This window comes from Vanellus vanellus (assembly GCF_965231255.1).
Source record: "Vanellus vanellus genome assembly, contig: HAP1_SCAFFOLD_1907, whole genome shotgun sequence".
In the NCBI taxonomy this organism is placed as follows: Eukaryota; Metazoa; Chordata; class Aves; order Charadriiformes; family Charadriidae; genus Vanellus; species Vanellus vanellus.
This window is the reverse complement of record NW_028127077.1, coordinates 3924-24491: the sequence shown is the minus strand read 5'-3', so window position 1 is coordinate 24491 and position 20568 is coordinate 3924. Positions and strand designations below refer to the sequence as shown.

The window sequence follows — 20568 nt, the reverse complement described above, 5'->3', positions numbered from 1 at the left end:
TCAGACCCCCAAAAATGGGTCAGACCCCCCCCAAAATGGGTCACCCCCCAAAAATGTGGGTCACCCCCCCAAAAACTGTGGGTCACCCCCCCAAAAATGGGTCAGACCCCCCAAAAATGGGTCACACCCCCCAAAAAAATGTGGGTCACCCCCCAAAAAAGGGGTCACCCCCCCAAAAAACGGGTCAGACCCCCAAAAATGTGGGTCACCCCCCAAAAATGGGTCACGCCCCCCAAAAAAGGGGTCACCCCCCCCCCCCAAAGGGGTCACCCCCCAAAAATATGGGTCACCCCCCCCAAAAAAATGGGTCACACCCCCAAAAAAGGGGTCAACCCCCAAAATAAATGGGTCACCACCTCCCAGTTCGCCCCCCCACCTCCCAGTTCACCCCCACAGCTCCCAGTTTTGCCCCCCCACCTCCCAGTTCACACCCCCCAGTTCCCAGTTCGTCCCCCCCCACCTCCCAGTTTACCCTCTCCAGCTCCCAGTTCGCCCCCCCCAGTTCCCAGTTCACCCCCCATAGCTCCCAGTTCGCCCCCCCCACCTCCCAGTTCACCCCTCCAGCTCCCAGTTCGCCCCCCCCAGTTCCCAGTTCGCCCCCCCCACCTCCCAGTTCACCCCCCCAGCTCCCAGTTCGCCCCCCCCAGCTCCCAGTTCACCCCCCCACCTCCCAGTTCACCCCCCACAGCTCCCAGTTCGCCCCCCCCAGTTCCCAGTTCACCCCCCCCACCTCCCAGTTCACCCCCCCACCTCCCAGTTCACCCCCCACAGCTCCCAGTTCGCCCCCCCCAGTTCCCAGTTCCCACCCCCAGCTCCCAGTTCACCCCCCCACCTCCCAGTTCACCCCCCACAGCTCCCAGTTCGCCCCCCCCCAGTTTCCCAGTTCCTACCCCCAGCTCCCAGTTTACCCTCTCCAGCTCCCAGTTCACCCCCCCCAGTTCCCAGTTCGCCCCCCCCCACCTCCCAGTTCACCCCCCACAGCTCCCAGTTCGCCCCCCCCACCTCCCAGTTCACCCCCCACAGCTCCCAGTTCGCCCCCCCACCTCCCAGTTCGCCCCCACAGCTCCCAGTTCACCCCCCATAGCTCCCAGTTCGCCCCCCCCACCTCCCAGTTCACCCCCCCACCTCCCAGTTCACCCCCCACAGCTCCCAGTTCGCCCCCCCCAGTTCCCAGTTCCCACCCCCAGTTCCCACCCCCAGCTCCCAGTTTACCCTCTCCAGCTCCCAGTTCGCCCCCCCCAGTTCCCAGTTTGCCCCCCCACCTCCCAGTTCACCCCCCACAGCTCCCAGTTCGCCCCCCCCAGTTCCCAGTTCCCACCCCCAGCTCCCAGTTTACCCTCTCCAGCTCCCAGTTCACCCCCCCCAGTTCCCAGTTCGCCCCCCCCACCTCCCAGTTCACCCCCCCAGCTCCCAGTTTGCACCCCCCAGCTCCCAGTTTACCCTCCCCACCTCCCAGTTCGCCCCCCCCAGTTCCCAGTTCACCCCCCACAGCTCCCAGTTCACCCCCCCCAACCCCAGTTCGGCCGTGGGGCGGTGAGTGGGCGCAGTGGGTCTCGGGGGGCCGTGGGGGGGGGTGGGGGGGTGGGGTGGGGTCAGGGTGACGCGGCTGTGGCGCGGGGTGACATCATCAGGCGCGGGGTGACATCATCAGGCGCGGGGTGACATCATCAGGCCGGCGGCGCGCGCCAACACAGCTGTGTCATGGCACAACTCGGCACAACACATCACAACATGACACAACACATCACAACACATCACAACACATCACAACATGACACAACACATCACAACATGACACAACACGGCAAAAACACATCACAACACGGCACAACACAGCACAACACATCACAACACAGCACAACACGGCAAAAACATGGCACAACACAGCTCATATATGACATGTACATGGTGTGACACAGCACAACACACCACAACATGACACAACACATCACAACACGACACAACACATCACAACACGGCACAACACAGCACAACACAGCTCATATATGACATGTACGTGGTGTGACACAGCACAACACATCATGTCACGTGTGAGGCCTTCCCCTCCCCCCCTCCTCCTCCCCCCTCCCCCTCCCCCCCCCCCTCCCCCCCCCCCTCCCCCGCTGCGGCCACCGGCTGTGGGTCCAAAGGGACACATTGTGCAACGCGGGGGCGGGGGGGGGCGGCGATGGGGCAGTGGCGGTGACGGGGGGACAGTGGTGACAATGGGACAGTGGTGGCAATGAGGGGACAGTGGTGACAGTGAGGGGACAGCGGTGGCAATGGGACAGTGGTGGTGGCAATGGGACAGTGGTGGTGGCAATGGGACAGTGATGGTGACAATGGGGCAGTGGTGGCGATGGGGCAGTGGTGACAGTGATGGGACAGTGATGGTGATGAGGGGACAGTGGTGGCAATGGGACAGTGGTGGCGATGGGACAGTGGTGACAATGAGGGGACAGTGGTGGCAATGGGACAGTGGTGGCGATGGGACAGTGGTGACAATGAGGGGACAGTGGTGGCAATGGGACAGCGGCAGTGACGAGGGGACAGTGGTGGCAATGGGACAGTGGTGACAGTGAGGGGACAGTGATGACAATGGGGCAGTGGTGGTGATGGGACAGTGGTGGTGACAATGGGACAGTGATGGCGATGGGACAGTGATGGCAATGAGGGGACAGTGGTGGCAATGGGACAGTGGTGACAATGGGACAGTGGTGGCAATGAGGGGACAGTGGCGGTGACGAGGGGACAGTGGTGGCAATGGGACAGTGGTGACAATGGGGAAGTGGTGATGAGGGGACAGTGGTGACAATGGGACAGTGGTGGCAATGAGGGGACAGTGGTGGTGGCAATGGGACAGTGATGGTGACAACGGGACAGTGGTGGCGATGGGACAGTGGTGGCGATGAGGGGACAGTGGTGACAGTGAGGGGACAGTGGCGGTGACAATGGGACAGTGGTGACAATGGGGCAGTGGTGGCAATGGGGCAGTGGTGGTGATGGGACAGTGGTGGTGATGGGACAGTGGTGGTGACAATGGGACAGTGGTGATGAGGGGACAGTGATGGCAATGAGGGGACAGTGGTGGCAATGGGACAGCGGCGGTGACGAGGGGACAGTGGTGGTGGCAATGGGACAGTGGTGACAATGGGACAGTGGTGGCGATGAGGGGACAGTGGCGGTGATGAGGGGACAGTGGTGGCAATGGGGCAGTGGTGACAGTGAGGGGACAGCGGCGGTGACGAGGGGACGAGTGCCACCCCAGGGGAAGGGCCACCCACCGGCGGGGCGGCCGAGGGCAGCGTCCCCTTTTGTGTCCCGTGTGTGTGTGTCTGTGTGTCCCCCCCTCCCCCTCCCCCCCTCCCCCCCTCCTCGGCCGCGGCAACGGCCCATCGGGGACACACGTGGCACCGCCGCGCCCCGTCCCCGAGGTCACCCACCCTCCGGCGGCCCCGGTCACACCGCGGTGTGGGCGGACTGTGCCCCCAACCCAGCGCGGCACCCGCAGCCATGGAGCCGGTGGGGACCGTCACCGTCGCCCTCCTGCTGCTGCTGGTGGCCGCGGTGGCCGCGGCGCTGGCGGAGCGGCGGCGGAAGGAATGGCGTCACCGGAATTATCCGCCGGGGCCACCGGCGCTGCCGGTCATCGGCAACCTGCTGCAGGTCCGGGCGGCCAACACCTGCGCCGCCTTCCGCAAGGTGAGGGGGGGACGGCGCGGCGGCGGGGACCCACAAACCCCGGTGCGGTGGTGCCGAGAGCCCCCGGGGGGCCCAAACCCCGGTGTGAGGGTGCCAAAATCCCCGGGGATATGGTGCTGAGACCACCGGGGTGCCAAAAGCCCGGTACGGTGGTGCCAAAATCCCCGGGGATACGGTGCCGAGACCACCAGGGGGGCAAAACCCCAGTACGGTGGTGCCAAAATCCCTGGGGATATGGTGCTGAGACCCCTGGGGTGCCCAAACCCCAGTGTGGTGGTGCCAAAACCCCCGGGGATATGGTGCTGAGACCACCAGGGGGACAAAACCCCCCGGTGCGGTGGTGCTGAGACGCTCAGGGTGCCAAAACCCCAGTGTGACGGTGCCAAAATCCCCGGGGATACGGTGCCGAGACCACCGGGGTGCCAAACCCCCCAGTACGGTGGTGCTGAGACACTCGGGGTGCCAAAACCCCGGTGTGACGGTGCCAAACCCCCGGGGATACGGTGCCAAATCCCCCGGGGATACGGTGCTGAGACCACCAGGGTGCCAAAAGCCCGGTGTGACGGTGCCAAAATCCCCGGGGATACGGTGCCGAGACCACCGGGGTGCCAAACCCCCCAGTACGGTGGTGCCGAGACACTCGGGGTGCCCAAACCCCAGTGTGACGGTGCCAAACCCCCGGGGATACGGTGCCAAATCCCCCGGGGATACGGTGCTGAGACCACCAGGGTGCCAAAACCCCAGTACGGTGGTGCCAAAATCCCCGGGGATATGGTGCTGAGACCACCGGGAGGATGAAACCCCCCGGTACGGTGGTGCCGAGAGCCCCGGGGTGCCAAAACCCCGGTGTGACGGTGCCAAAACCCCCAGGGATATGGTGCCGAGACCACCGGGGGGACAAAAGCCCGGTACGGTGGTGCCAAAATCCCAGTATGGTGGTGCCAAACCCCCCAGTACGGTGGTGCCGAGACCCTCAGGGTGCCCAAACCCCGGTGTGAGGGTGCCAAAATCCCTGGGGATATGGTGCTGAGACCACCGGGGTGCCAAAAGCCCGGTATGGTGGTGCCAAAACCCCCGGGGATACGGTGCCGAGACCACCGGGGGGACGAAACCCCCCGGTGCGGTGGTGCCGAGAGCCCCGGGGTGCAAAAAGCCCGGTGTGATGGTGCCAAACCCCACAGGGATACGGTGCTGAGACCACCGGGGGGACGAAACCCCGGTGTGAGGGTGCCAAAATCCCTGGGGATATGGTGCTGAGACCACTGGGGTGCCAAAAGCCCGGTATGGTGGTGCCAAAACCCCCGGGGATACGGTGCCAAGACCATCAGGTTGCCAAAAGCCCAGTACGGTGGTGCCAAAATCCCAGTATGGTGGTGCCAAACCCCCGGTACGGTGGTGCCGAGACCCCCGGGGTGCCCAAACCCTGGTACAGTGGTGCCAAACCCCCCGGTGTGACGGTGCCAAAACCCCCGGGGATACGGTGCCGAGACCACCGGGGGGACGAAACCCCCCGGTACGGTGGTGCCGAGAGCCCTGGGGGGCCCAAACCCCGGTGTGATGGTGCCAAAATCCCCGGGGATACGGTGCCGAGACCACCGGGGGGAAAAACCCCCCGGTACGGTGGTGCCGAGATGCCCGGGGTGCCCAAACCCCGGTGTGAGGGTGCCAAAATCCCCGGGGATATGGTGCTGAGACCACCGGGGTGCCCAAACCCCAGTGTGACGGTGCCAAAATCCCCGGGGATACGGTGCCGAGACCACCGGGGTGCCAAACCCCCCAGTACGGTGGTGCCGAGACACTCGGGGTGCCCAAACCCCGGTGTGAGGGTGCCAAAATCCCTGGGGATATGGTGCTGAGACCACCGGGGTGCCCAAACCACCCGGTATGGTGGTGCCAAAACCCCCGGGGATACGGTGCCAAGACCATCAGGTTGCCAAAAGCCCAGTACGGTGGTGCCAAAATCCCAGTATGGTGGTGCCAAACCCCCGGTACGGTGGTGCCGAGACCCCCGGGGTGCCCAAACCCTGGTACAGTGGTGCCAAACCCCCCGGTGTGACGGTGCCAAAACCCCCGGGGATACGGTGCCGAGACCACCAGGGGGAAGGAATCCCCTGGTACGGTGGTGCCGAGACCCCCGGGGTGCCCAAACCCCGGTGTGACGGTGCCAAACCCCCCGTGCAATGGTGCCGAGACCTCCGGGGCTACGGTGCTGAGCACCCTGGATGCCAAAACCCCCGGGGTGCCCATGCCGAGACCATCAGGGTCCCGGTGCCAAAATCCCCGGGGTGCCAAGAACTCCGGGGTGCCGATGCCAAAATCCCCGGGGTGCTGGTGCCGAGACTCCCGGGGTGCCAAAATCCCCGGGGTGCTGGTGCCGAGACTCCCGGGGTGCCAAAATCTCCGGGGTGCCAACGCCGAGACCCCCGGGGTGCCGATACCGACCGCCCGGGATGCCAAAATCCCCGGGGTGCCAAAATCCCAAAACCCCTGGGGTGCCATTGCCAAAATCCATGGGGTGCCATTGCCAAATTCCCCTGGGTGCCAATACCAAAATCCCGGGGTGCTGGTGCCAAAATCCCACCGAATGCCAATGCTGAGACCCCTGGGGTGCCGATACCAAAATCCCCGGGGTGCCAAAATCCCCGCGGTGCCATTGCCAAAATCCTGGGGGGCCGACGCCGAGACCCCCGGGGTGCCGATACCAACCACCCGGGATGCCAAAATCCCCGGGGTGCCATTGCCAAAATCCCCGGGGTGCCATTGCCCAAATCCCGGGGTGCCATTGCCAAAATCCCGGGGGGCCGACACCGCGAGCCACGGGGTGCCAATTCCGACCGCCTGGGATGCCAAAATCCCCGGGGTGCCATTGCCCAAATCCCAGGGTGCCAATGCCAAAACCCCCGGGGTGCCCATGCCGAGACCATCAGGGTCCCGGTGCCAAAATCCCCGGGGTGCCAAGAACTCCGGGGTGCCGATGCCAAAATCCCCGGGGTGCTGGTGCCGAGACTCCCGGGGTGCCAAAATCTCCGGGGTGCCAACGCCGAGACCCCCGGGGTGCCGATACCGACCACCCGGGATGCCAAAATCCCCGGGTGCCGATGCCAAAATCCCCAGGGTGCCATTGCCAAATTCCCCTGGGTGCCAATACCAAAATCCCGGGGTGCTGGTGCCAAAATCCCACCGAATGCCAATGCCGAGACCCCCGGGGTGCCGATACCAAAATCCCGGGGTGCCGACGCCGAGAGCTGCGGGGTGCCGATACCGACTGCCCAGGACGCCAAAATCCCTGGGGTGTCATTGCCAAAATCCCTGGGATGCCAAAACTCCCGGGGTGCCGATACCAAAACCCCCGGGGTGCCAAAATGCCTGGGGTGCTGATGCCAAAATCCCGGGGTGCCATTGCCCAAATCCCGGGGTGCCAACGCCAAGACCCCCGGGGTGCCGATACCGTCCACCCGGGATGCCAAAATCCCCGGGGTGTCATTGCCAAAATGCCCGGAGTGCCGATGGCAAAATCCCGGGGTGCCAAATACCCCGCGGTGCCATTGCCAAAATCCCGGGGGGCCGATGCCGAGACCCCCGGGGTGCCGATACCGTCCACCCGGGATGCCCAAATCCCCGGGGTGCCAATGGCGAGACCCCCCCGAATGCCAATGCTGAGACCCCCGGGGTGCCAAAAACCCCGGGGTGCCATTGCCAAAATCCGTGGGGTGCCATTGCCAAAATGCCCGGGGTGCCAATGCCAAAATCCGGGGGTGCCAAATTCCCTGCGGTGTCATTGCCAAAATCCTGGGGTGCCATTGCCCAAATCCCGGGGGGCCGACGCCGCGAGCCGCAGGGTGCCAATACCGACCGCCTGGGATGCCAAAATCCCCGGGGTGCCATTGCCCAAATCCCGGGGTGCCAATGCCAAAATCCCGGGGTGCCAAAATCCCCGGGGTGCCATTGCCCAAATCCCGGGGTGCCGATACCGTCCACCCGGGATGCCCAAATCCCGGGGTGCCATTGCCCAAATCGTGGGGTGTCATTGCCCAAATCCCGGGGTGCCATTGCCCAAATCCCGGGGGCCGACGGCAAAGCCCGCGGGAGGCGGCGGGAGGTGTACGTGTGCGTTCGTCGCTCTGTGCCGCAGCTGAGCGAGAGGTACGGCCCCGTCTTCTCCCTCCGCTTCGGCGCCGAGCGGGTGGTGGTGGTCTTCGGCTACGAACTGGTGCGGGAGGTGCTGGTGACCCGCGGGGAGGAGTTCACCGACCGGGGCCGGTTCCCGCTGCTGGAGAAGAGCAACAAAGATTTGGGCATCTTCATGAGCAACGGGGAGATGTGGCTGCAGACGCGGCGCTTCACCCTCAGCACGCTGCGGGATTTCGGCATGGGCAAGAGGAGGGTGGAGGAGCAGATCCAGGAGGAGACGGCGCTGCTGCTGGAGGAGTTGGCGCGGACCAAAGGTGGGCGGTGGGACCGCGGTGGGACTTGAGATGGGACCGTGGTGGGACCACGGTTGGATCGTGGTGGGATGGCGGTGGGACTGAGATGGGACTGTGGTGGGACCACGGTTGGATTGTGGTGGGACCATGGTGGGACTGAGATGGGACCACGGTTGGATCGTGGTGGGATGACGGTGGGACTGAGATGGGACCGTGGTGGGACCGCGGTTGGATCGTGGTGGGATGACGGTGGGACTGAGATGGGACCACGGTTGGATCGTGGTGGGATGACGGTGGGACTGAGATGGGACTGTGGTGGGACCACGGTTGGATTGTGGTGGGACCATGGTGGGACTGAGATGGGACTGTGGTGGGACCACAGTTGGATTGCGGTGGGATGATGGTGGGACTGAGATGGGACCGTGGTGGGACCACGGTTGGATCGTGGTGGGACCATGGTGGGATGGTGGTGGGACTGAGATGGGACTGTGGTGGGACCATGGTGGGACTGAGATGGGACCGCGGTGGGATTGAGATGGGACCACGGTTGGACTGCGGTTGGATGACAGTGGGACTGAGATGGGACCACAGTGGGACCACAGTTGGATCGTGGTGGGATGATGGTGGGGCTGAGATGGGACCGTGGTGGGATTGAGATGGGACTGTGGTTGGACTGTGGTTGGATTGTGGTGGGACTGTGGTGGGACTGAGATGGGACCGTGGTTGGAACATGGTGGGACCATAGTGGGGTTGAGATGGGACTGTGGTGGGACCATGGTTGGATTGTGGTGGGACCATGGTGGGATCATGGTTGAACTGTGGTGGGACCGTGGTGGGACCACATTAGGACCATGGTGGGATTGGGATAGGACCAGGGTGGGACTGCGGTTGGATTGTGGTGAGACTGAGATGGGACTGTGGTTGGATGATGGTGGGACTGAGATGGGACTGTGGTGGGACTGAGATGGGACCGTGGTTGGAGCATGGTGGGACCATGGTGGGACCATAGTGGGACCGCGGTTGGATTGTGATGGGATCGTGGTTGGATTGTGGTGGGACTGAGATGGGACTGCGGTTGGATGACGGGTGGGACTGAGATGGGACCGTGGTTGGAGCATGGTGGGACCATAGTGGGATTGAGATGGGACCGTGGTGGGACCGCGGTTGGATTTTGGTGGGACCGCGGTTGGATTTTGGTGGGACCGCGGTTGGATTTTGGTGGGACCGCGGTTGGATTTTGGTGGGACCGCGGTTGGATTTTGGTGGGACCGCGGTTGGATTGTGGTGGGACCGTGGTGGGACCACAGTGGGGCCGTGGTGGGACCACAGTGGGGCCGTGGTGGGCCTGACCGCGGTCACCCCCCGCCCCCCCCCGGTGCAGGACAGCCCTTCGACCCCGCCGTGCTGCTGAGCGCGGCCGTGGGCAACGCCATCTGCCGCATCCTCTTCGGCCAACGCTTCGGCTACGATGACGAGGAGTACGGGCGCGTCCTGCGGCGCATGGCCGACACCTTCCGCCTGGAGAGCTCCGTCGCCGGGCAGGTGAGGGGGGGGACACGTCACCTCACCGCCCCCGGGGCCCCGTACTGGCGCTGTGCCACCTCGCCGGCGCCGTGTCACCTCTCCGGCACTGTGTCACCTCTCCGGCACTGTGTCACCTCTCCGGCATTGTGTCACCTCTCCGGTATTGTGTCACCTCTCTGGTATTGGTGCCATCTCACCACCACCGTGTCACCTCCCCGGCACTGTCCCACCACACTGGCACCGTGTCACCTCTCTGGTATTGGTGCCATCTCACCGGCATCGTGTCACCTCTCCGGCATGGTGCCACCTGACCAGAACCATGTCACCTCTCCAGCTCTATGCCACCTCACCGACACCATGCCACCACGCTGGCACCGTGTCACCTCTTGGGCACTGTCCCACCTCACCGGCATCAATGCCACCTCTCCGGCACCATGCCACCTCGCTGGCGCCATGTCACCTCTCCGGCATCGATGTCACCTCTCTGGTATTGGTGCCATCTCACCGGCACCGTGTCACCTCTCCGGCACCGTGCCACCTCTTGGGCTCTGTGTCACCTCACCGGCATTGATGCCATCTCACCACCACTGTGTCACCTCCCCGGCACTGTGCCACCACACTGGCACCGTGTCACCTCTCTGGTATTGGTGCCATCTCACCGGCATCGTGTCACCTCTCCGGCACGGTGCCACCTGACCAGAACCACGTCACCTCTCGGGCACTGTCCCACCTCACCGGCATCAATGCCACCTCTCCGGCACCGTGCCACCTCGCTGGCGCCGTGTCACCTCTCCGGCATCGATGTCACCTCTCTGGCATTGATGCCATCTCACCACCACTGTGTCACCTCTCCGGCACTGTGCCACCACACCGGCACCGTGTCACCTCTCCGGCACCTTTGCCACCTCTTGGGCACTGTCCCACCTCGCTGGCACCGTGTCACCTCTCCGGTATTGGTGCCATCTCACCGGCATCGTGTCACCTCTCCGGCACCGTGCCACCTCTTGGGCTCTGTGTCACCTCACCGGCATTGATGCCACCTCCCCAGCACTGTGCCACCACACCGGCGTCGATGTCACCTCTCTGGTATTGGTGCCATCTCACCACCACTGTGTCACCTCTCCGGCACTGTGCCACCACACTGGCACAGTGTCACCTCTCTGGTATTGGTGCCATCTCACCGGCATCGTGTCACCTCTCCAGCACGGTGCCACCTGACCAGAACCACGTCACCTCTTGGGCACTGTCCCACCTCACCGGCATCAATGCCACCTCACCGGCATTGTGTCACCTCTCCGGCACCGTGCCACCTCTCCGGCACCGTGCCACCTCACCGGCATTGATGCCACCTCTCCGTCACCGCGTCCCCTCTCCGTCACTGATGCCACCTCTCGGTCACCGCGTCCCCTCACCGTGGGGGTGCCGCCCGGCTCTCTCCCTCCCGGCAGCTCTACAACATCCTGCCCGGCGTCATGGACCTCCTGCCCGGTCCCCACCAGACCTTCTTCCAGAACAACGCCTTCATCGTGGACTTCCTGGCGCGGAAGGTGGAGGAGCACGAGGCCACCCTGGAGCTGGAGGAGCCCCGCGACTTCGTGGACGCTTTCCTCCGCAGGATGGAGCAGGTTGGGGGGCGCCGGGACCCCCGGCACCATCTGGGGGGACGTGGGGTGGGGTTGGGGGGTGCCGGGACCCCCGGCATCATCTGGGGGGACGTGGGGAGAACGGGAGCTTGGACATCATCTTGGGGGGCCACCAGGTGCCATCTTGGGGGGGATGTGGGGCACAATGGGGACAGAACCCCCGGCACCATCTGGGGGGATGTGGGGTGGAAAGGGACAGGACCCCCGGCACCATCTGGGGGGACGTGGGGTGGGGTTGGGGGGCACCGGGACCCCCAGCATCATCTGGGGGGACGTGGGGGGAACGGGAGCTTGAGCATCATCTTGGAGGGCCACCAGGTGCCATCACAGGGGGGATGTGGGGCGCAATGGGGACGGGACCCCCAGCACCATCTGGGGGGACGTGGGGTGGGGTTGGGGGGCGCCGGGACCCCCAGCATCATCTGGGGGGACGTGGGGGGAACGGGAGCTTGAGCATCATCTTGGAGGGCCACCAGGTGCCATCACAGGGGGGATGTGGGGCACAATGGGGACGGGACCCCCGGCACCATCTTGAGGGACACTGGGTGCCACCCTGGGGGGACACAGGACCCTCAGCGCCATCTTGAGGGGACACAAGTGCCACCATGGGGGCCATGAGACCCCCAGCACCATCTTGGGGGACACTGGGTGCCACCCTGGGGGGACACAGGACCCTCAGCGCCATCTTGAGGGGACACAAGTGCCACCATGGGGGCCATGAGACCCCCAGCACCATCTTGGGGGACACTGGGTGCCACCATGGGGGGACACGGGACCCTCAGCACCATCTTGAGGGGACACGAGTGCCACCATGGGGGGACACAGGACCCCCAGCACCATCTTTGGGGACATGAATGCCACCATGGGGGGACACGAGTGCCACCATGGGGGGACACAGGACCCCCAGCACCATCTTGAGGGGACACCATGTGCCACCATGGGGGACACGAGATGCCCAGCACCATCTTGGGGGACACTGGGTGCCACCATGGGGGGACACAGGACCCCCAGCACCATCTTTGGGGACACTGGGTGCCACCATGCGGGGACACGAGTGCCACCATGGGGGGACACAGGACCCCCAGCACCATCTTGGGGGACACTGGGTGCCACCATGGGGGGACATGAGTGCCACCATGGGGGGACACAGGACCCCCAGCACCATCTTGGGGGACACTGGGTGCCACCATGGGGGGACATGAGTGCCACCATGGGGGGACACAGGACCCCCAGCACCATCTTGGGGGACACTGGGTGCCACCATGGGGGGACACGAGTGCCACCATGGGGGGACACGAGTGCCACCATGGGGGACACAGGACCCCCAGCACCATCTTGGGGGACACGAGTGCCACCATGGGGGGACACGAGTGCCACCATGGGGGGACACAGGACCCCCAGCACCATCTTGGGGGACACTGGGTGCCACCATGGGGGGACACGAGTGCCACCATGGGGGGACACAGGACCCCCAGCACCATCTTGAGGGGCCACAAGTGCCACCATGGGGGGCCACGAGACCCCCAGCACCACCGCGGTGGACACGCCGGGTGCCGGGAAAACCTTTGGTGGCCACCGGGTGGACTTTGGTGGCCCGCCTTCCTCCCTTGACTGCCGCAGGGTGACGAGGGGTGGTGGGGATGGGGACAGCTTTGGGGACCTCCGCCCTCTCCCTCGCCCCGTCCCGTCAGGAGAAGGGGACGGCGGGGACGGCGTTCCGCCGGGACAACCTTCACCCCACCGTCTTCGACCTCTTCATCGCCGGCACCGAGAGCACCGCCATCACCCTCCGCTACTGCCTCCTGCTGCTGCTGCAGCACCCCGAGGTGGCAGGTGGGGAGGGGGAAGGAAGGGGGGGAGGTCCCCCGTGGTGGGACGCGGCCTTGACCTGTCCCCGTGTGTGTCCCCCCCCCCCCAGGGAAGGTGGCGGAGGAGGTGGAGCGGGTGGTGGGGCCGGAGCGGGCGCCGGCGCTGGGGGACCGGGGGGCCATGGCCTACACCGAGGCCGTCCTCCACGAGGCCCAGCGGCACCTGGACCTGGTCCCCCTGGGCTTCATCCGGACGGTGAGGAGGGACACCCCCCTGGGGGGCTTCACCCTCCCCAAGGTTCGTTAAGCGCTCCGGGGTAATTAAGAGGGTGGGGGGGGGAGGGAGGGGAAGAGGTTCGGGCCCTCCCCTGGGGTGGGGGTGGGGGGTCAGTCTCGTTCATCAATCGTTGATTGATTGGTGGGGTGAGGACCCACCACATAGGTTGACCACCAAAGGTTCGGCAGCCTCGTTAGCCACTCTTAATTAATTACTGATCATCACAGATGAGGAATCCCTTCATCCTCCCCAAAGTTCATTAGCGGCTCCTAATTAACCACCAATCGGCACCAGTCTCCTTAATCAATCGTTGATTGATTGGTGGTCAACCTACGTGGTGGGCCCTCACCCCACCAAAGGTTCGGCAGCCTCGTTAGGGGCTCTTAATTAATTACTGATCATTACGGATGAGGAATCCCTTCATCCTCCCCAAAGTTCATTAGTGGCTCTTAATTAACCACCGATTGGCACCAGCCTCCTTAATCAATCATTGATTGATTGTCCATCAACCTACGTGGTGCGTCCTCACCCCAACAAAGGTTCGGCAGCCTCGTTAGGCGCTCTTAATTAATTACTGATCATTACGGATGAGGAATCCCTTCATCCTCCCCAAAGTTCATTAGTGGCTCCTAATTAACCACCGATTGGCACCAGTCTCCTTAATCAATCGTTGATTGATTGGTGGTCAACCTACGTGGTGGGTCCTCAACCTCCCCAAGGTTCGGCAGCCTCGTTAGGCGCTCTTAATTAATTACTGATCGTCACAGATGAGGAATCCCTTCATCCTCCCCAAAGTTCATTAGTGGCTCTTAATTAACCACCGATTGGCACCAGTCTCCTTAATCAATCGTTGATTGATTGGTGGGGTGAGGACTCACCACATAGGTTGACCGACAAAGGTTCTGCAGCCTCGTTAGCTGCTCTTAATTAATTACTGATCATCACAGAGGAGGAATCCCTTCATCCTCCCCAAAGTTCATTAGTGGCTCCTCATTAACCATTGATCGGCACCAGCCTCCTTAATCAATCATTGATTGATTGGTGGTCAACCTACGTGGTGGGCCCTCACCCTCCCCAAGGTTCTGCAGCCTCGTTAGGCGCTCTTAATTAATTACTGATCATTACGGATGAGGAATCCCTTCATCCTCCCCAAAGTTCATTAGTGGCTCCTCATTAACCACCGATCGGCACCAGTCTCCTTAATCAATCGTTGATTGATTGGTGGGGTGAGGATCCACCACATAGGTTGACCACCAAAGGTTCAGCAGCCTCGTTAGCCACTCTTAATTAATTACTGGTCATTACGGCTGAGGAATCCCTTCATCCTCCCCAAAGTTCATTAGTGGCTCCTCATTAACCACCGATCGGCACCAGCCTCCTTAATCAATCATTGATTGATTGGTGGTCAACCTACGTGGTGGGCCCTCACCCCACCAAAGGTTCGGCAGCCTCGTTAGGGGCTCTTTAATTATTGATCCGTGTGGATGAGGAATTGATTACCGATCACCCGACGCACTCCATCGTTAATTATTGACTGCACCATGCACTTAATCACTGATTATTGATCACCTGGCGTGCTTCACCATCCATTATTGATTACACCACACCCTCAATCATCGATTATTGATCACCTGGCGTGCTTCACCATCCATTATTGATTACGCCACACGCTTAATCACTGATTATTGATCACCTGGCGTGCTTCACCATCCATTATTGATTGCACCACGCCCTCATTCATCGATTATTGATCACCTGGCGTGCTTCACCATCCATTATTGATTACGCCACACGCTTAATCACTGATTATTGATCACCTGATGTGCTTCACCATCCATTATTGATTACGCCACACGCTTAATCACTGATTATTGATCACCTGATGTGCTTCACCATCCATTATTGATTACGCCACACGCTTAATCACTGATTATTGATCACCTGATGTGCTTCACCATCCATTATTGATTACACCACACGCTTAATCACTGATTATTGATCACCTGGCGTGCTTCACCATCCATTATTGATTGCACCACACCCTCAATCATCGATTATTGATCACCTGACGTGCTTCACCATCCATTATTGATTGCACCACACCCTCAATCATCGATTATTGATCACCTGACGTGCTTCACCATCAATTATTGATTACACCACACACTTAATCACTGATTATTGATCACCTGACACGCTTCACCGTCGATTGATTGCACCATGTGCTTAATCATTGATTACCCGACGGTTAATCAACCCCCTGACCGTTACTCGGCCATTCCCCCCCTGGGTGGGGAGTTGGTGGGGGGTCACCCCCAGTCTCCCCCTCCCCGTGTGTGCCCCCCCCCCCCTCCTTCCCCCTCCCCCCCCAGGGCTGCACCATCTACCCCGTGCTGAGCTCGGCCCTGCGCGACCCCCGCTACTTCCGAAACCCCGACGCCTTCGACCCCACGCACTTTTTGGATGAAAAAGGGGCTTTCAAGAAGAACGAAGCCTTCATCCCCTTCGCCGCCGGTGGGTGACACCCCGGGGGGAGGGGGGGGGGAACGAGACGGACACAAAGACACCCCCCCCCCCCCCAAAAGAGGGGGATATCGATTCCATCCCCCGTGACCCCCCTCTTTATCCCCCCCCCCCCCCCTTTCTCCTGGCAGGGAAGCGCATGTGCGTGGGGGAGAGTTTGGCGCGGGCGCAGCTCTTCCTCTTCCTCACCGCCATCCTGCAGCGCTTCCGCCTCCGCCGCCCCCCCGGCGGCCCCCCCCTCGACCTGCGCCCCGAAGTCAGCGGCGTCATGAACATCCCCCGCCCCTTCCAGATCTGCTTCCTCCCCCGCTGACACCCCCCCCCACCCCACCCCCCCCAAAAAAGATGACATATGGCACCCCCCACCCCCAATGCATCACCCCCCCACCCCCCCCCACAACACGACATTAATTACCCCCCACCAAACCTGCATTAATTACCCCCAACGCACACCAATCCCCCCCCAAAAGCTGCACCAAACCCCAAAATCTGCATTAATTACTCCTAAAAATGCATTAATTACCCCCAAACCTCCATTAATTACCCCCAAACCTCCATTAATTACCCCCAAACCTCCATTAATTACCCCAACACACACCAATCCCCCCAAACCTGCATTAATTACCCCCAAACCTGCATTAATTACCCCCAAACCTGCATTAATTACCCCCAAACCTGCATTAATTACCCCCAACACACACCAATCCCCCCAAACCTGCACCAAAACCCAAAATCTGCATTAATTACCCCCAAACCGGCATTAATTACCTCCATTAATTACTCCTAAACCTCCATTAATTACCCCAACACACACCAATCCCCCCCAAAACCTGCACCAAACCCCAAAATCTGCATTAATTACCCCCAAACCTGCATTAATTACCCCCAACACACATCAATCCCCCCAAACCTGCACCAAACCCCCAAATCTGCATTAATTACTCCTAAACCTGCATTAATTACCTCCCAAACCTGCATCAAATGCCCCCAAACCCTGCACAACCCCCCCCAAACCTCCATTAATTACCCCCAAACCTGCATTAATTACCCCAACACACACTGATCCCCCCCAAACCTGCACTAATTAGCCCTATCCTGCATTAATTGCCCCCAAACCTGCATCAAATGCCCCCAAACCCGCATTAATTACCCCCAAACCTCCATTAATTACCCCTAAACCTTCATTAATTACCCCAACACACACCAATCCCCCCAAACCTGCACCAAACCCCAAAATCTGCATTAATTACCCCCAACACACACTGATCCCCCCCAAACCTGCACTAATTAGCCCCATCCTGCATTAATTACCCCCCAAACCCGCACCAACCCCCCCTCCCCATACATTTGTACCCCCAACCTGCATCACCCCCCTCCCCCCTCCGCATTTGTACCCCCAAAACGTAACAGCTTCTCCCCAAATAAACACCGTTTCCCGCCCCCCCCCCCCCCCCCCGTGTCCCCATCGGAGCCCCCCCCGGAGTGGGGATAAAAGGGGGTTCCCGGTGACCCCACGAGGCGGTGGAAGCAGAAATGGGGGTGAACGAGGCGCTTTTATTTTTGGGGAGGGGGGAGGGCGAGGCGGTAGAGTCGGGGGGGGGGGATGTTCCCCAACCCGCTGGATTTTGGGGGGGGGTGTGACGTCGATGTCGGTCGGATCTTCCTCCTCCGCCTTCAGCTGGAAACGCTGGAGGATGGCGGTGAGGAAGATGAAGAGCTCCACCGCCGCGGCACACGCGCTTCCCGGCGAAGGAGCGGCTTGTCGGCATCCAGGGGGGGTGTCTCCCACCCCGGGGGTGGGGGGGGAAGGATGGGACACGCAGAGGGACCCCCAACTCCTCCTCACCTGCGGAGAAGGCCATGAAGGCGTCGTTGCGGTTGAAGCGCCTCTTCTCATCCAAAAAGTGCCCGGGGACGAAGGCCTGGGGGCGGGCGAAGCGGCTGGGGTCGAACTGGGACGTGCAGAGCAGCGGGATGACGTTCCTGCCCTGAGGGGGGGGCGAGAGAAAGAGGGGGGAGGAGGGTGGGGGTCAGGGATGCTCTGTGCCTGACGGGGTACCCCAGGGATGCTCTGACACCCCAGGGATGCTGCGGTACCCCAAGGATGCTGCGTGCCCTATGTGGTACCCCCAAGGATGCTCTGTGCCTGACGGGGTCCCCCAGGGATGCTCTGGTACCCCACACAGTACCCCAGGGATGCTCTGGTACCCCAAGGATGCTGTGTGCCTGACAGGGTACCCCAGGGATGCCGTGGTACCCCACACGGTACCCCAGGGATGCTCTGACACCCCAGGGATGCTCTGGTACCCCACACGGTACCCCAGGGATGCTCTGGTACCCCAAGGATGCTGCGTGCCCTATGTGGTACCCCCAAGGATGCTCTGTGCCTGACGGGGTACCCCAGGGATGCTCTGGTACCCCACACGGTACCCCAGGGATGCTCTGGTAGGCAATGAGGTACCCCAGGGATGCTGCGTGCCCTATGTGGTACCCCCAAGGACGCTCTGTGCCTGACGGGGTACCCCAGGGATGCCGCGGTACCCCACACGGTACCCCAGGGATGCTGCTGTAGGCGATGTGGTACCCCAAGGATGCTCTGGTACCCCACACGGTACCCCAGGGATGCTGCGGTACCCCAGGGATGCTCTGACACCCCAGGGATGCTCTGGTACCCCACACGGTACCCCAGGGATGCTGCGGTACCCCAAGGATGCTGTGTGCCCTATGTGGTACCCCCAAGGATGCTCTGTGCCTGACGGGGTCCCCCAGGGATGCTCTGGTAGCCCACACGGTACCCCAGGGATGCTCTGACACCCCAGGGATGCTCTGACACCCCAGGGATGCTGTGTGCCCTATGTGGTACCCCCAAGGATGCTCTGTGCCTGACGGGGTACCCCAGGGATGCTGCGGTACCCCAGGGATGCTCTGGTACCCCACACAGTACCCCAGGGATGCTGCGGTACCCCAAGGATGCTGTGTGCCCTATGTGGTACCCCCAAGGATGCTCTGTGCCTGACGGGGTACCCCAGGGATGCTGAGGTACCCCAGGGATGCTCTGGTACCCCACACAGTACCCCAGGGATGCTCTGGTACCCCAAGGATGCTGCGTGCCCTATGTGGTACCCCCAAGGATGCTCTGTGCCTGACGGGGTACCCCAGGGACGCCGCGGTACCCTCCGTGGTGCCCCAGGGAGGCCGCGGTACCTTGGGGACGGTGTACCCCCGGAGCTGGACGTCCTGCGTGGTGGTGTGGGGCACCCCCTCGGGCACGCCGTCGGCGGAGCGCTGGATCTCGCGGATGACGGCGTCGGTGTAGGGCACGCGGCCGCGGTCCTCCATGCAGGGGCCGCGGTGGCGGCCGATCACCCGGTCCATCTCCTCGTGGAGCCGAGCTGGGGACGGGGAAGGGGAGGTCAGCGCCGTGCCAGACCCCCCCTCTCCCTTCCTGCCGCCCTTCCCCCACCAGTACCTCCCACCTCGGGGGGCCGGAGGAGGATACGGAGCCCGTATTTAAGGGGGGAGCTGACGGTCTCCGTCCCGGCGAAGAAGAGGTTGACGGTGGTTTTGGAGAGCGTGTCCTGGGTGAAGTGGGTGTCGGGGTTCCCCTTCTCCTGCCGATGATCCCCCCCTCCCCCAAACCCCGCGGTTAAACACCAGCGCCGCCACCGGTTTCGGCGCCCCGCGGGGAAGTTTTGGCAGCCCTGGGGTACCTGCTGCATCTCCAGGAGGAAGCAGTCGATAAAATCCCCGGGGATTTTGGGCATCCAGCGTCCGCCGGCGGCTCCGCACTCGCTCCTCCCCGAATTCAGCCGACCGCAGGTAGTTGGCGTAGATACGGCGGCGCCGCCCCGGCCCGAACCGCCTGATTTTGGGGAAGATGAAGAGCAGCTGCGGGAGGAAGAGAGGGTGAAACGGGATAGAGGGGGGACACGTGAGGTGAGGAGGGGACCCCCCCCCCAAATTCCCACCTGCCCCCAGGTGGAGCTCATCAGCTTCCAGTCGGCCTCGATGAGCCCCATCAATGGGGGTTTCACCCCCAAAATAAAAGAGGGGGGGGTTAAGCATCGCCGGCGACTCCCGGTAAACCCCGTGGCGGTACGTTGGGTGGGAAAGGGGGGGGTGGGGGGGTCTCACCGTTGCCGCGGCTCCATTGCTGGACCGCCGGGAAGTGGCCGCGGCCGCCGAGAGCCTCTTTCAGCAGTTGGTAGCCCACCAGGACCACGCGGGGCCGGGAGCCCGAGCTGTGCTCGGTCTCGCCGAGCTGTGGGGAGAAATTACAAAAAAAAAAAAGAGGGGGGAGGGGGTTTAAAGGGGGGTGCCAGCCCTCAGCCCCCCCCCCCCCCCCAACTTTTCCAGCAGGACTCACCTCGCGGAGGGAGGCGATGAGGTGGCTCACCTCCACTTGCAGCAGGTTGCCCAAAAAAGGGGGGGGGGGGGGGGGGGGAGGAGGGGGGCAAATTACCCCCCCCCCACACCCCCCCCCCGTGGCTGTCGGCTGCGGAGGAGAAACAGCCCCCCCACCCCCCCCCCGGCACCCAGCGCCAGGGCGATGCTCAGCACCCCGCTCGCCTCCACGGAGTCCCCCCCGCTATATAGGACCCCCCCTCCCACCTATATAGGACCCCCCCCACCACCTATATAGGACCCCCCCCACACACACCTGTATA

General features: G+C 62.6%; 2 protein-coding genes across 2 annotated transcripts; one reads left to right on the top strand and one right to left on the bottom strand.

The window, feature by feature from the left end:
• Positions 1 to 3513: 3513 nt before the first annotated feature.
• LOC309685528 (cytochrome P450 2C16-like) lies at positions 3514 to 16214 on the top strand (the record flags this gene model as incomplete). Its single annotated transcript, XM_082501285.1, has 8 exons — positions 3514 to 3702; positions 7835 to 8147; positions 9508 to 9668; positions 11099 to 11275; positions 12985 to 13126; positions 13212 to 13399; positions 15751 to 15892; positions 16033 to 16214. 8 exons carry the CDS (start codon positions 3514 to 3516, stop codon positions 16212 to 16214), a joined length of 1494 nt encoding a protein of 497 aa, XP_082357411.1.
• A 787-nt stretch (positions 16215 to 17001) lies between these two features.
• Positions 17002 to 19351, bottom strand: LOC309685527 (cytochrome P450 2C15-like; the record flags this gene model as incomplete). The annotated part of the gene is made up of 4 exons (XM_082501284.1): positions 19106 to 19351; positions 17748 to 17889; positions 17417 to 17588; positions 17002 to 17017 (listed from the first exon to the last, which is right to left on the bottom strand). Exons 1-4 carry the CDS (start codon positions 19274 to 19276, stop codon positions 17002 to 17004), a joined length of 501 nt encoding a protein of 166 aa, XP_082357410.1. The 5' UTR covers positions 19277 to 19351.
• Between the last annotated feature and the right edge of the window lie 1217 nt (positions 19352 to 20568).